Here is a 16,296-nt window from a genome sequence, read left to right as displayed (position 1 = left end):
TTGTGACTTGTCTGGTGGTGTTGGCCGTAGGACCGGGCTACGCGCTTTGAGACCACAATGTCGTCATTGGATACGCTGGCCCGAGAAAAGTATTGTGCCAAAACGCTCAAAGAAGGTGGATATTTTGCATGAAGTAGACGCAGGAAAAGTGAGCAAGGTTTTCACATAATTTACTGTAGTCAGTGTCAAAACAGGAAAATGTGATTTATCGACATTTCACTCATTCCTTACTTCTTTCATTTTTTCTTTTCTGATGTTCCCATGAACAGATTAGATAATTTTTTATGTCAAGTTGTTCAGGAAGACTTACACTACACCTTGATGGCAATTATTATTTATCATTCTTCACACAATGTTTTATGTTCAATGTCAAAACTTTAACTTTGATTTTCTCATCTTCGTGTTTTTTGTCAACATGCTCAGCCTTACGGGGGTTTTCATGAGGTTTTTATTGTAGCATTTTGAAAATTTTGATACCGTTTTATTCAGAAAGGATTGGACTACGGAGTAAAGCTATTTTTTACAGTTTAGAGTGACAAAAAAAGTTTTATGATAAATAATGTGACCTCATTAGTGTCATAATTGTCATAATTAGCCAATTTGCATAGAATAATGTAATTTTCTGAAAATATGCATAGCTTTATAATGCATGGCAGACCTTTAGCTATGCATCTACATCAATAAAAAAAACAATTTTTTGTTGGAAATGGCATTAACGATCTGTAAGAAATGACCAAGTAGGCAACGCTGTTTTTTATAACTTGAAAACTGATTGAGATATTGGAAAACTGATTTCATATTTGAAAGGTGGAAGAAGAAACAGATATGCACAGTAATTTTTATTAAATAGCTGCAAAAATAAGATAGTAGATTTTAGAACCAGTGTCTCACCTTAAATTTTGTCTATGTGGCCCAATTCCTGAGATGAGTTTGAGACCACTGCTCTAAAGGGTGCACCAAAACAACCAAAATAATGTTTTTCTAATGGGGTCGAAACGAAGTAAGAAAGGGTGCGGGCAAACAACCATTGATTCAGGTAACGTATGGACTGAAACTCTCGCATGTGCGCTTCATTGCAGGGACGTTCCAGTGTTTTGTGATGTGCAGGTCACTTATGCTGTGCAAAGAAGCCCTGAAAGTTTTCTTGGGCTAACACATTGTTCCTCTGCTTTGGGGCCTATGCTTGGGCCTTGGATGTTTTTAGTGGGAATAGATATAGGCCCTTCAAAGAGGTTTTATATTTAATCAATGAAAAATTAAATATGACTCAATTTGGATGCACATGTGTCAGGCACGTAGCCAGGGGGGGGGGGGGGGAGGGGGGGGGGGGCTGGGGACTGGGCCTCCTTCCCCCCCCCCCCCGAAATGTTCCATTTTGCTGGGACCTCCTCTCCCCCCCCTCCCCCTCATACAGCATTTTGTCATGGGTGCCCCCCCCCGGCCCGAAACAAAATCCTGGCTGCTTGCCTAACATCTGTTCTGTCTTGATATGTGGCAACTCCTGTTTCCACTGTGGGGGCATCAATTTAGTCAGTGTAGCATGACTGCTAAGTAGGAGTCTTTAATGTTGTGGAATGGTAGGACCAAGAGGTTTTTCTCGCATGGTCTGTCTAACATCACGGCGCTTACATCGGGAGAAAAAACTGCTTTTTTGTTTGCTCCGCGCCCACCGCGCGTCTTTGGCCGAATATATCTATCGAATATTCGAGTAACCGAATACTAGGAATTCGATTCGCGAATCGAATTATTCGGGAACTTTCTATTCGATTCGAATTCGAGTATTCGCACACCCCTAGTTTTTATCTATCATAAAATGGCAACATACAAATTTGAATGCCGTAATGGAATGACACCAGGAGAAGACAACAAGTGCGACCAAGGTTTCATTTGTTGAGATCACCTTTAAAAATCTCAGCTTTGGGTGAGCGATTCATTTTTGTGGTGAGCGTTTCAGACGAGCCATATGTACTGTTACCCAATCATTGCGCAAGTGTTTTACAACAACCTGACATGTTTCAATCTAACAAAATCCTTTGTCCGAACTTAAAAACACTTGCTTCTCACTATTTATGTCTGCAAGACGAGCAAGTGAAGAATAGGGCAGGGCTTTTGGAAGGCCGTCTTCAAAACTGCCAGTCCTTCGTGAAAGTTGGATTTGTTGTTCAGTTTTAAGATGGGGGACAAGGGGATAAGGAATGAAGGTTAATTTTTTGTGTATATTTTAAGTGACCGACGTTCGGAATACAAGGTTGCGTTCGTTGTCTGGTAACCTGCTCTTCCGTTGTAACTGTAGGCCTCTTTGTGAAAGTTCAGTGATAACTGTAGTCGGCCTTGGATTTCTGGGTGTATGAGGATTTGTGGAAGTAAAGAAGGTAGCTGAGTTTGAGACGTCCCTCTTTCTGTGTCTTTTCCTTCGACTATAAGTTTTTGTTTTTTGTACCGCAGTCTTGGGCACTGAAAAAAATGTATCGGCACCCGTTAGCTTTCCTGCACGTAACTGTTACCAAGCGAGTACCCCACAAACTAAACCCTCAGTAACAAAAAAAGTTAATGAGACCTTGCTCTTTGTAATGATATTGTTTTTATACATTTGAGAATTTCCCTCATAGAAATAAATTTAAAATTTCCCCACTGGACAAAAAAAGGAACGCCGTTCCTTTTTCCGTTTCAGTAAAAATTAACAAGTTCCAGTTACACCGATGCAAAATGGAACGGGGGCGTTGTTTCGTTCCTCCTAAACGAAACTCGTTCCAGGAATGCTGTTCCTTGGAACGCCATTCCGTACAACACTGGCTGCATATCAGTACATTGCCCGCCCGTAGCCTTCTGCTTCGAGTTTCATTTAGCCGCCAAAAATAGGTATTTTAATTAACTGCTTTGAAGTTTTCAGTTTTGAGTTTAGGAAAATTTTCTTCTTTTTTTTTCACCTCCTTTGCTCGCTCTCTCCTCCGCAATTCCATTTGTCCTTTTTCTTTTTATCCACAAAGTGGCAAATGAGCACTCATGCAAGCTTACGTCTTTACCTTCGTAACTTTGCACTGCTGTCTCTCTTTTTTTTTTAAGACTGCCCTCCAGATCAAGACAGAACCCGGAGTGGATGTGCCAGAAGCAAGCAAGGCAACCACCATGATGCACAATGCCATTGTGTGCATCAAGAAAGAGGAAACGCCGTTGCGGGAGAAGCTCGAGAACCACGGCAGGCTGCCGCGGTGCAAAGTGGAAGTGGTGCATTCTGCTCAGGACAGGAAGGGTCTTCAGGCCAGGCCTAGGCAGACCATCGTGACGGTGCGGGCGCCAGTGAGGACAGTGCACACTAGGGTGGTGGGGAAGTCGGAAGTGGCGTTGACACCGGCACTTTTGGCCACTCCTCAGACAAAGTCAGAGGTAGGGCCTTCTGTGGAAGAAACCAAACAACGTCTGGAGACCAAGGCAGAGAGTGGGACTGGTTCTGAGACCTCAGTGCCAACATTCAATCAGCAGACGACGATTCCGCAAAGAACAGTACAGTCTAAGCGTGTGATCAAGGCTTCTGAGAAGCACAAAGTTGAGAGTGAAGCTAAATCTCGATGCAAAATTTCACTTGTGCCCCAGAATAAGGTAGAGCCCTCGATGACAGCACCTGGGCAGCATACCGTGTCAGAGTCAGCGCAGCCAATGCAGCAGGATTGCAAAAGGTTCTTGGGAGCACAGATGGTTATGCAGAAGCAGGAACCTATGCAGGTGCAACAAGATACTCCTTCATTTCAGCAGCAGACAGCACAGCAGCAGCCAGTAGAACAGCAGGCAGTGCAGCAGCAAAAAGCAATGCAGCAACAGGCTTCACAAAAGGGAGTGAAGCAGCAGGCAGTGCAACAACACACTGCACATCAGCATGTAATGCACCATCATACAGCACATCAGCATGCAGCACACCAACACATGGTGCATCAGCATGCGGTGCATCACCACGAAGTGCACCAACATGAAATTCATCAACATGAAGCACATCAGCATGCAACTCATCAACATGAAGCACATCAGCATGCAGCTCATCGACATGAAGTGCATCAGCATGCAGCCCACCAACATTCAGTACACCAACATGCAGGGCTTCATGCTCAGCAACAGTCAGCTCAGCAAAAGGCAGTTCAACAGCACGGAATGCAGCACCATGCAACACAGCAACCGGCAATGGAGCACCAAACAGTGCAACAGGCTACACAGCAACATGCTACACATCAACTGGCTGCGCAGCAACAGGCAGCACAGCAACAGGCAGCACAGCAACAGGCAGTGCAGCAACAGGCTGCTCAGCAACAGGCTGCTCAGCAACAGGCTGCACAGCAACAGGCTGTACAGCAACAGGCTGCAAAACAACAGGCTACACAGCAACAGGCTACACAGCAACAGGCTGCAAAACAACAGGCTGCAAAACAACAGGCTGCACAGCAGCAGGCTATGCAGCAACAACTTCCACAGCAGCAAGTGATGCAGCCTGCTCAGCATCATCAGTCAGTAAGAGAGCAGCATCAGCAACCATTGGAGGTGCACAAGCCCATGTCGTTCCAGCCCCAGGTACCACAGCATCACCAGTTAGAGTTGGCCAAGCATCCCCAGTTTCAACAGCCTTTGCCACCTCATCTACAGCCGTTCTACCAGCTTCCATTGAGCCATACACTGCAGGCAAACAAGGAGGACATGCTCAGGTGTTCCCAAGAGAGTTTTGTCAAGCAGCCTCAACAGCAGCAGGCTCTTCAGCACTCATCTGTACACAGTATCCACAAGCATCAGCAAGCAGGGCACAAGTCGATGTCTGTGGACGACCAGTGCAGCCCATCTGAACCAGATCCAGCTGTGAATCGCCTTGGACCACAGCAAGATGTGCAGCAAGGCCTCAAGCAGCCACTGCATGACTTCAGCAACCCATTACACATGCACCACCCTGGTCTACATCAGCCTCAGCTTGAGTTCCGCAAGGAACACTTCCAGTTCCACACCGGCCAAGATTTCTCTCAGCCTGAGCACTTTGGTCATCATCATCATGCCATCAGCAACCATCAGTACCAGGAGCTTCATCATCAACAACCACATCAGCAACAGAGCCCTTCCCTTCAGCAACCTCAGCAGCAGCTTCTGGACAGTCCGCAGCCAGAGCTACATCAACTGCAGACACCGAAAAGCTTGAGTCTTCAACAAGACCTACAGCAGCATTCATACACATCCTCGATGCACTATCCTCTCCAGCAGCCAGACCCCTTGGGCTTCCAGCCACTGAAGACAACGGCCTTCGCAGCTCAGCCTCCTCAACCTCAGCAAACATTGTTCCAGCCGCACATGCCCCACTTCACCCAGTCATTGCATCAGCAACACTACCAGCCATACCCACTGTACCAGCCACAGCAGTATCACCAGTACTCTCCATTCCAGCAGCAGCAGTACCAGTATCAGTACCAGCATCACCTCCAGCACAGGCCCCTGCTGGCAGGGCCCGATCTTGTGGGAAAGCTGGAGATCCCCAATGGGATGTAGTGCCCTTGTCCGGTGCTGGGAAAGGGATTGGCCGATTCTGTAACAGCCACACAACTCCTAGAGAGAGGATGACTTTCCAGTTGCAGCTGCTTGCCACTCAGTCCACCCTAGCCTCAAAGCCATGGTCACCACTTGGGAGGAGATAGAGGGCAAAATAAGAGAAACCATAGTTTATTGTTTGAGAGCTGCCAATTCGTGAAAAGCTTGTTGCAGTTTGTCTCCTAATTTTGTTAAAACCAAATGGGGTGTATGAGGCAGAGGCAATTTTTCTTGTCTCTTCACCTCTGTTCTGATCTCAAGGGGAACATTGTGGCACAAGCTTTTCCCTCTGATCTACGGGCTTTTATCTGGTCTCACCTTTTGCCCATAGACATGTTTTTAGCTTATACATGCCCTTTTTTTTTATCTGGTACATTACTTGTGAATGCCTTTTGCCTGCCAGAAAGCAGCCGATGAACTTTGTGCAATGACAAATATCTAGGGAGAGGTCCCCAGGGACTAAATGAAGTAAGAAACATATTGGTGGTGCTGCTATGGGTAATGGAGGGAATACAGTCATGTTTGATTAATATGTATGCTCCGTCCCCCGGAAATGTTGTCCGTAATGACATATCAAGGTCAAACTTTGACAGTAAAGAAGTGTAACCAGAAAAAAAAATACTTTATTTAGGCAAAAACAAAATACTGAGCCTTTTGTCTGCTTTGTGCCTGCTTTCTTATCCAAAAGTGTAAGATATCTGAATAATGCAGACGATTGGGCTAGCTGGTTCATTATGAAAAGTACTAACAATGCAATGGCGCAGACAGAGTAAAAGAAGATAGACAAACACTGCACTGGTGTTTGTCTTTACTTTTATGCACAAAAGGTACACATGACTTGTGAATGTTCTTCAGCTCTGTCATCTACAGCCGCAGCATACAAGGAGAGAAGGGCAAGTGTCTCATTTGGCCAAAGTGCCCCGAAAAATTTGACCATTGTCTGGTGCCCAACAGACAACATTGAACCCCTGGGTGTACTCTGTGACCCCAAAGCATTGCCAAGCTTTTCTTCCTTTTTTTAATGATATTTGTGGTGTGTTTGAGAGTCCTTGTGTTTAATATAATGACACTAAAACGCATGTATTTTCCCAGTTCGTTCCCATACTAGCTGTCTGTAGTCTAGACTGGATTTCTGTACTAGTGAAGCAGAATTCTATAGGGGCAGATAGGTCCCCGAACATTCTGTCTGGAGGGGAGCATCCGTATTGATGAGACATGACTGCGTCTGGTATGAGGGTGTCTGAAAGAGAGGAACATGTTTTGATTGCCTAATCTAGTTCTTAGGGAAACTTGCTTTTCCCCCTTCAAAGGTTGCATTTGGAGTGAGTTAGATCTGGCTAGATGCTTTTCTGGCGGGCAACAACTAACTGTGTCAGCCCTCATGAGTGGTCATTTTGACCTCGGCTTTCCAAAGGCGGAATTTGTGAGGTTAAATCTCAAGCCCTGTACACTAGAACTTCTCAGTGGATAAGGGATACTTGCTTAGTAGAAGAGCGTGTTGGTTTAAGTCATGAATGAAGAAAGAATAAACAATTAAGTTGTGTTGTCCCTTTTTTAATTGTTTATTCTTTCTTCATCCATGAGGATAAGGGATAACTGGCCATTTTGAACCTCCATCATGACCATCGGCATTTTTATTATCAAACTTTTGAGCACTGTTTCGAAAAAGGGGATTGCGGGTCAAATCTCTGCATTGTAAAGTCACTTATGTCACAAAAATTGGCATAGTCGGTTGCAGTCTTAATATGTAATTTTCGGCAAACGGACGTTATGTGCCTTAGGCAATCTCCACAGAAAAGAAAGACATCACTTTTTGATGCTGATTTATCTTCATTTGTGACATTTCATACCACACTTGGTGGACTCGATAATCTGTACTATTGGTCTACAGTCGGTGACAGCTTAAAAGTGGAAGATAAGCACCTCTTTGGCACTTTAGCAGAGAATGCTACTGAGGAGGTCACCTCCTCTCCAGCGTTCGAAGTTGAAAGAGTCACCGACTCTAGCTTTATGGCATTAATACCGACATATTCACTGCAGTGTGATGAAATAATGGAGGTTTATGATGGATGCCATGAGCTACATTGTAAATAGGCACTTCTGTTCTTTAGTAGTGCCTTATTAGCCTTCTATACTCGTCACGTCAAAAAAGAAGGAAGTTTTTCGCGCGATTTATGCGCTGTGTGAAGTAGTTCTTACAAGGTTTGGTTATCGAGGGAAGAAACAATGCCTTTGGCATTTGAAACGTGCACGTGTTGATAAAATGAAAAAGGTAATCTAAGAGGTCTTAATTCAACTCATGACGGGCGAAGTTGGCAACTTTTTTTCACTGCGGTTTTTTGAGGTGAAAACGAGTATATCTGTTATCTCGCTAGTTCCTCTAGTAGCAAAGGGCCAAAGATTCGCTGTTGGGGTTAACTTAGCATGGACTCCCTGTGAGTCTTCTATGGTTTTCTGGTTCCCCACCGACCCTCTCAAGTTCCTTGTGGTGCCCATGGGAGGTATGAGTGGAGAAATTGAAGCAGGTGCTTCTTTCTGTTTAATTATCCGCAACCTTGTTGGTTGTAGGTTCGCAGTTTGGCCAAGCTCTTTGCCCCCGGTACACTCCCCGCTTGTACATATGCGTGCACATCGAGCAGTCTGTCTGCATCGGGCTGCTCTTGCCCGGGAGGGGCGAGCGCGCCCATTGCCACTGTTCCGCCATTTTCCTCCCCACCAGCATCGTCTCCCCTCCCGGGCATTCAGTATTTCTTGCGCCAGTTTCCATGCCCGGCCGCCAAGGACGGGGGTGTCCCGGGCCCTGTTCGGAGAGGCCTTATTGCTGCGGCGCCGGGACACTGCCCCCCTCCGCGCACCCCGTTCGTCGCGCGCGAATCAAAAACGGAGCTGTTCTGCTTGTGTAAAGTGAAGCCATAGTTACTGAGGGGCGTCTGTAAACATGAAGCATAGTTTTAGGCAAGATTTTGAACGCCTCGCTTTGGCGGAGCGTTTCGAGGCACCCCCAGGTTGTCGCCTTCTGTTTTTGCGGGTCCCGCGCGCGGCAGATTGCACATTTTCCATTTTTGGTTCCGTATTCCCGCCTCTTTTGTCTCGTGTCTGGCGGAGACGTTTTACGGGCATTTTAATAAAAGAGAGAACCTTCTCAGGTTTTCTCCCTTGTTAAGAGTGCTGGTTGGCAACTGGGCGATTTACAAGTCACTGGGGTGTGACTCTCAACCAAAGTGGTAGTGCGCAGCCGGTCCGACTCGCTGTGAGCAACCCGACTTACTATGCAGTGGTGGCATGCGTCAGCTTCGATGGTTTCCTCATATTTTTGTTTGTTTGTGTCTCGACTGGAATACTCTGCGCAAAATATTTCTAGTTTTGCCCACACTCGTAAAGTCGAAAGAAACAGCAAACTTCATGCAACATCGCTTTTATTTTATTGTCACCCTATTTATGTTTTAAACCAATTTTAAATGTCTTTTTTACCAATCATTTTACAAACCCTGTACATAGTTGTATACTTTCCTGCGTTTTATCCATCTTGGGACCGAGTTTGACGACTATGAGCAAGTTGACAGTTGCTAACACAATTTATTCTTTTTTTTTCAATGAGTGTATAGTTATTTGTGTTGGCTCAATGGTTTGTTAGGAACTACGTCATTTTCTGTGCTAAGTCGAAGTCCTAGTGTTGCAAGCCTGCACACAATGACACATGTTTTTGTTTGTTTATGCTGAGTTTGCCAGATCTTGTTTTGCAAGTCCTCCTCATTGGAATCGCCCATGACGAAGGCGTCACAAACCAAAGGCTTGCGAGCTGCAACCAAACATTTGCCATATACTAGCCCCGATTGTGGCAGAGCGGGTGCAAGGTGTCCGCCGTGCATGCCACATTTTCGATCAACTGGCTGCGAACGACACTGCGTTTCGCGAATTTTGCCGCGTGTCTAAATAAAATTGTATAGACCAAAATTGTGCTGCTGGTTTGTTGTTTTCTGTTTGTTTTTTTTTTTTTTTTTTTTTTAGACACTGATATTTATTTACGAAGAAGGGCCGAATGTCTTGTGCAGAAGGTATTGTTGCAATAGCCACACATCGCAAGCTATGGTACCCCTAACCGATGATGAAGAATACTAATATTCTGGAAAAAGCTGGTTTGCTGATAATGCAAAGGTGAAAGCAAGCTGGACAAGAATAACGGTAATCCATGGAGAAAGGGAACCAGGGGGACAAAGGACGAACACAGGTAGGTGACTGGTGCGCGACTGAAAATATCCGCCTAGTCTTGGTAGCAGAACCTGGGATCTCTCCACTTCCAGTGGAGTGCTCTACCAAGTGGTCTAACCCAGGGGCGGATCTAGAGGGGGGGTCCGGATGTCCTGACCCCCCTCTTGATTTCTGCATCTGTAAAATTTAGGGTGTGTAACGAGGGAGAGGGGCAGGGGATTCCTAAACATATGGTACGCTGACCAACACCTGACCCCCCCCTCAGGAAATTCCTGCATCCGCCCCTGGTCTAACCTTCATGTGCGCTTTGCTAGGGTGGTGCCACCCTTTGTAATACCACTCGCCGAATACCAGCAGCCATTTTGGTCTCGGCCATAATCCGTGGGGCTTATAACCCTCCCGGAAACAAGCACCTTATCTCACACGTTCGGAGCAGGGTTGTGGAACCCACGGCGGGAGGATTAGCATTTCCCCCTCGGATGGGGGGACCGATGGACACAAAGGCCACTTTCCGGCGCACGGGAAACGCACGGGGAAACAATGAGGAACAAAATGGCGGCGGGGGAAAGGGAAACGGGCAGTTGGCATCACTCTATGCGAAGCGCACATGAAGGCACTCTAGTCTAACCACGAGTTGGATGTCAGTAGAGCTGACAGGTTTTAACAGCTGCCACCAGTCACCAACAAGGGTGAACTGCCTGTCTTTTATGATGATAACGCAAAGCTGCACGCGAGCTGGACAAGAATAATGATAATCCCTTGAGAAAGGGCGGCAGGACAAACAAATCTAGAAACATAGCTATAGTCCAGGGGTGGCCAAACTGGCTCCCGAGCCGCACGCGGCTCTTCGCGTGTTAAGGCCCGTTCACACACATGCGTCCGTAGCGACCGGAACGACCGGAACAACCGAAACGACCGTTGCAACGGTCTGCAACCGTCAGTTGCCATAGCGACGGAGGGACGCACGCACGTGTCGTTCACGACGCAAGGAGTTGGAGCGAGCCCAACTTTCCCCGATGCGTTGGAAACGACCGAAGCGACCGCAACGACAGACCAATCACAGGTCGAGGAGAATGGGTCGAGCGCGTTGCATGCCGGTCTGCCGATCGCGGGCCGACTCCTTCTGTCTGCAAACATGGCGTCGGTGGTGATCGTCGACGTCGGGGTGAAACTAAAGTTGAGGCTTGGGCGAGTTGGTACATACTTCGGAATTAAAAACAGCGCGGGAAGACGAGGACCAGACAAAGAAGTGACACGGACGTAGCGCTGACTTACAACTGAGTTTATTGAACGCAAACTCGCAATATTTATTTGCGGTGTCACGAACAAAAGAACATAAAAAATTCAGCCCATGTGATGTATCACCAATAAAAATAAAACAATGATAAAAAACATTGAAAAAAAACATTGAAAAAAATAATAATAATGAAGCACGTAGCTTTCGGAGCTACGTGCTTCGGCTCCCAAGAGGGCTGCGCCAAGCAGGTCCACCGTCCACACGCTGGGTCAGGTCTCCCTGCCTGAGAGCATCCGTCGTGTTTTGGACCGGGGTCCAAAGTTTGCCGTGGAGCCGACGAAATCGCGGGCGGAACTTCTGAGCCTCGTCCGGGATGTTGCCAGGAAAGTTCCGGAAGCGGAGGCCGAGAGGTGCGTCTCTGAGGGACTGGATGTGTTGACCAGACGCACGCCTGGCGCTAGCAAGATCCCGGTTAAGAAGGTGTCAACCTTTTTGAAAGATAACTCTTTGTCTTTATTAGCCTCAGATAAAGAAGGGGGGTTCCTTGTCCTTCCAGTTGACCTTTATAAATCCAAGGCACTTGTGGCTATTTCGTCTGTGTTCCTGCCTAAGGACAGCGTTTCCCTAACTAAGCAAAAATCTGAGGCGAAAAAACTTTGTAAGAGGCTGAACCTCGAACAGCTGGTTAAGAAAATTGACGCTGGGAAACAGCTTAGTTTGGAGCTTTTCTTCGCAGCGAAGACGCACAAGGTAGATTGCCCTTTGCGTGTCATTGTTTCGGAGGCCGGTACTTGGCAGAAGTCGGTTGCCTTGTTCCTGCAAAAGAGTTTGAAGCTGTTTGAGATTCACGATCCTTTTCTCGTGAAGAGTTCCGATAATGTCATTTCTTTTCTTAAAGACAACCAGCGCACTAGCTTTATGGCCTGTTCATTCGATATTAAGGATTTGTATTACTCCTTGCCACATGATGGACTCCTTACCTGCATTCGTGACTGCATCGATGTGTTTGGTGTAGTTGCCTTTCAAAATGCTGCGGGAACTTCAGTTGAAGGCTTCATGGAACTCCTTGATATGTATCTGAGGTCGACCTTTGCGACTTGGGAGGGTAACATCTATTTGCAACGGCAAGGGGTATGTATTGGTTCTTGCATTGCCCCCGTACTTAGCGACTTGTTGTTAGCGAGCCTTGACCGCCTCATCTTTGAACGGCTTGGGGGAACCAAAGTTGCAAAGGTCTTCCGGTACGTAGATGATTTTCTGATTTTGTTTCATGCCGATGCCGTATCCTTTCTTTCGTCAGTGACTGACGTTTTAGGCATTTTTAGTCATTGCCTTTCGCCACTTGTTCTGACTCATGAAGTGCCTGAGGCAGGATGCATCCGGTTTTTGGATTTGAATTTAACTATATGTCCAGGTCATCTTTGTTGGAGCTATGAACCCCGTGCTGGAAAGCCATTGTTGCCATTCGAGTCCGCTCACTCAAAAACTGTCAAGCGGGCGATTGCAAGGACTTGCTATACACATGCGCTGCGTAGGTCTTGTTATCATAAAATTAAATCTAGCTTTGACAGGCAAACTGAACGCCTCGCAGATGCTGGGTTTCCCTCTCACGTGTTAACAACGGTCGCCGAGTCTTTGCTGAAAGATATCAAGAGCAGCCCTATGAGAAGTGAAGAAGAGGCCAACAACAGAAAGGGAAGGGAAAGAAGAAAGTTTGTGGTTATTCCCTACGTACACGGCCTGTCCCACAACCTAAAACGCATTGCTGGCAGGTGTGACGTCGACGTTTTATTCTCTGCCCCGGACAAGCTGTCCAGGTTGTGCAGAGCTGTTAACCCTTCTTCGAGGGCGGCCACGGCTTGCAGTACGAGGCATCGAGATCGCTTCGTCCCGTGTTCGGAGGGGGTTGTTTATTCTCTCCCTCTGACGTGTGGCAGGCGCTACGTTGGCCAGACGGGCCGCTGTCTCAACGACAGGTTGAGAGAGCACGCTTACAGTGTCTCCACAACCGTGTCTGGTCACCTGGGCATTCATTGCCGCGACTGTGGTTGCCTTCCCGACTTCCAACGGTGTGAGGTTGTTAAGCGTCATAGGGACCAGCTTACTCGGGAAATTCTAGAGGCTGTTGAGATAGCGAGGCTGGGTGCAGCATGTGTAAGCAGTCCTTCTGTGGCCCTATCAGGCAAAGAGATGAATTTTCTAGTTCCGTGACTTGCTCGATTTTTAGCACATACTCTGTACGGCTGTGTCATGGCGCATTTCATTATTATTATTTTTTTCAATGTTTTTTTTTCAATGTTTTTTATCATTGTTTTATTTTTATTGGTGATACATCACATGGGCTGAATTTTTTATGTTCTTTTGTTCGTGACACCGCAAATAAATATTGCGAGTTTGCGTTCAATAAACTCAGTTGTAAGTCAGCGCTACGTCCGTGTCACTTCTTTGTCTGGTCCTCGTCTTCCCGCGCTGTTTTTAATTTCGGGGTGAAAGTTCATCGTTCCGCGTAAAAGCGCTAGCCTTGACTGTGAATTTTCGTCGTGTGTCGCTATGATAACCCAGCACGTATTAGAAGTGAAGATCCACCTACTCGTGCGGCGATGTCGTGGTTGTACTCTCAAGACAGCAGAAACGCCCGTGCCGTCGTGTTTGTTTACTTCGACTACAGTGGTGCTTTCTGAGCATTTGAGTCCTCGAACATCGCCCGGATTTCTGATTTGGCGCATTCCTTGCGTGTGCCCAAGTTCAAGGTATTACTGGTGCGTACCGTATAAAGGATGCGAATTTTTTACTCGTTTTCATCGCCCGAAAAAGGTGATTAGTGTTAGCAATCCTGAACGCTCGCATCGTCTGTCAGATTATATTTCTACGTTGCTATATCGTTGCTAAGATTACATCGTCTTTTATAATCGTAGAAAAGGCGTGTGGCGAGATTTGTACTGTTGGCAAAGTCGTGTATTAAAGTTGTGATCGTGCAAGACGGCGTACTGCATCTCTTTCTTCTTTTTTTTTTTTTTTAATGCACTACCCTGCAAGCTTATCCTGAAAAGAGTAATAAAGCTTGAGGTCATAGAAGACGGTCTGTCTATTTTCTGTTACGCAAGTGAGTGGCAGCGCGTCCCCTTCTTGGAGGCACCGCTGAAACAGCTGACGGCAACGGAGAGGCGGTCGCCGTGCTGCCGACCCGCTGCGCTTGTTGCAGTGGTTGCAGGTGTGTGTACGCGCGGCGCAGAGCGGTCGTTCCGGTCGCTTCGGTTGCAATGGACGCATCGCGCTCGTTGTACATGTCTGAACCAGCCTTAAAAGTGCGGCTCGCCGGCTCCCTCCATTACCGCTCTCCCCACCACTCCTCCGCCTCCCTCCCGGTCACACCCCGAGCACTTCCCCCAAAAAAGAAATGGTACGCCTTTGAAATCGACAGAGAGGTTGCGGTTTGGTAATTTTGGTGCTACTGCTGCCTTACGTAGAGTTGGACTGCTTGTGACTCGTATAGATTGAAAGTAGTTTGAATTTCGTTTATTGCTCTGGACAAAAGTTTGCCCCCCCCCCCCTTTTCTGCCTTTCCTCTTTCATGCGGCTCTTAGTGGTTTTGTTTGTGGCTCTTAGGCCGGGTCAGCAACTCGAGAAGGTAAGGCGAGAGAAAGGAACGCCGGGAAGGAGGAAGCAGACGGAGCGTTGGAGAGGAGGAGGTTTTCCCCTCTCCAGCCTTCCGTCTGCTTCCTTCTCCCCGGCCTTTCCCTCTCCCTATCTTCACGTTTGCAAGTCCGGCTTCAGGGCGCTGCCATCTTGCTCGACTCGGGTGTTCTTGGACGTGTCATGATCTGCTTACGAAGCCTTGCTAAGGCGTCGTAATCGGATTATGGCCGCGCCCCAAGAGCGCACCCCACTGAGCAGATGGCGGCGCATTGAGTCCGGTCTTACTATGGCCCGCTACACCACTAACGATCGGACTAAGGAATGTCAGTTGCCATCATTAGCCAAGCACAGTGTTCTCAATAAAAACAAATTTACCCGCTGCATTTTAGCACAAAAATAAGCAGTATAATCTTTGCAGCGAAGCCGACCTGCGGAATTTGCGTTTGGCCGTTCTGAGAGTGTGGGTGCGATTTCGATCACTTCCAGAGAAGATGCGAGAAAAAAGGGGGAAATCATGTCATGCCAATTGAAAGTTAATATGATCGGCAGCAATAATAAAAAAGGGTTTAAAATATTGGTGAGTTTCATTTTTGACGATATTTCAGACTTTATATAAATTATTCCGTTAAAATAAACTAAACTTATGCCCGTCGATTTATTAAGCGACAAGTATAATAACTCGTGAGTTACAAGGCTCTGAATATGCCACTGGATTGTCAAAGAGACGATGTTTAGCATTTTTACATCAGTAAAACCAAATTAGTAAAGTATTTTTCTTTGAACTAAAAAATAGTCGGCAAGGTACAAACACACAATAAAGTCGAAAGACGCAACTGCTCGAAACAGAAAACGAAACCGAAACTGGACTGCAGAGGAAGAAGAAATATAGAGGAAGTGAAATATACCAAAAAACATGTGGCTGCTTAACTTTTTTTTTTTTTTTTTTCAGCCAACGTTTTTGCAGTTTCTTAGAAGCCACAAAGAATGGGTATCATATTTTTTTTTTTTGTTTCTTTCTAGTATTGGGTGTATGCCTTCGATAATCCACTACTTTGATTATCTTTGGTGCTTGTGTCCAAAAAAAATTGGCTTGCTCTTTATGTTTATACAGCCTTGATGGAGATGCGCCTCAACGGGTAATCGGTCTCTTAGCTGTAGATGAGAAATTTAGCCAGTGCGGTACAACCGCTAACCTGGGATTTTTAACGTGCATCACGCAGTAGTGATCACACGAACGCGTGCCGGTACGAAGCTCATCCAGATCGAAACGGGCGGGGGCGGCGGGGATCGAACCCAGGAGGTTCCCAGCGCAAGCTTTCGCTCCACGCTCCGAGCTGAGACGCGTTAGCCCACTCGGCCACTTCCTCTTTTTTTTTTTTTTTTTCTTTAATAAATGGAAGTTCACTAATAGCTACTCAGCCAAGTCCAACAGTACACACACAAATAACACAAAAGGTCCAAAAGTCACAGTCCACCTCACACAACATGGCACGTAGAGTCCCACCCACACATGCTAACCTATGGAGCACAGGCACAGGCCACCAGTCACCAGAATCTCACACACGCGCACGTGAATCACGTGGGGCGACAAACACACATCTTTAGAAGTTCTGTACAAGGTAAAAGGTTACATTGGCTAGAATTTACCATTCACCCAACGCATAAAC

At 46.6% G+C, this 16,296-nt stretch overlaps 1 protein-coding gene across 1 annotated transcript in view; it reads left to right on the top strand.

The window, feature by feature from the left end:
* LOC8028948 overlaps positions 1–7,104 on the top strand; it is a 32,101-nt gene extending 24,997 nt beyond the window's left edge. Inside the window, exon 10 of the mRNA XM_042291655.1 lies at positions 3,064–7,104. Coding sequence (XP_042147589.1) covers positions 3,064–5,508 — 2,445 coding nt within the window. The 3' untranslated portion in view covers positions 5,509–7,104. The remainder of the gene's footprint in view (positions 1–3,063) is intronic.
* The last annotated feature ends 9,192 nt before the right edge of the window (positions 7,105–16,296 follow it).

The sequence above is a fragment of the Ixodes scapularis genome, unplaced genomic scaffold (assembly GCF_016920785.2).
Source record: "Ixodes scapularis isolate PalLabHiFi unplaced genomic scaffold, ASM1692078v2 PGA_scaffold2__306_contigs__length_199485367, whole genome shotgun sequence".
Classification (NCBI taxonomy): Eukaryota; Metazoa; Arthropoda; class Arachnida; order Ixodida; family Ixodidae; genus Ixodes; species Ixodes scapularis.
Note: the sequence above shows the minus strand (reverse complement) of the source record. Positions and strands in the feature narration are given on the sequence as shown.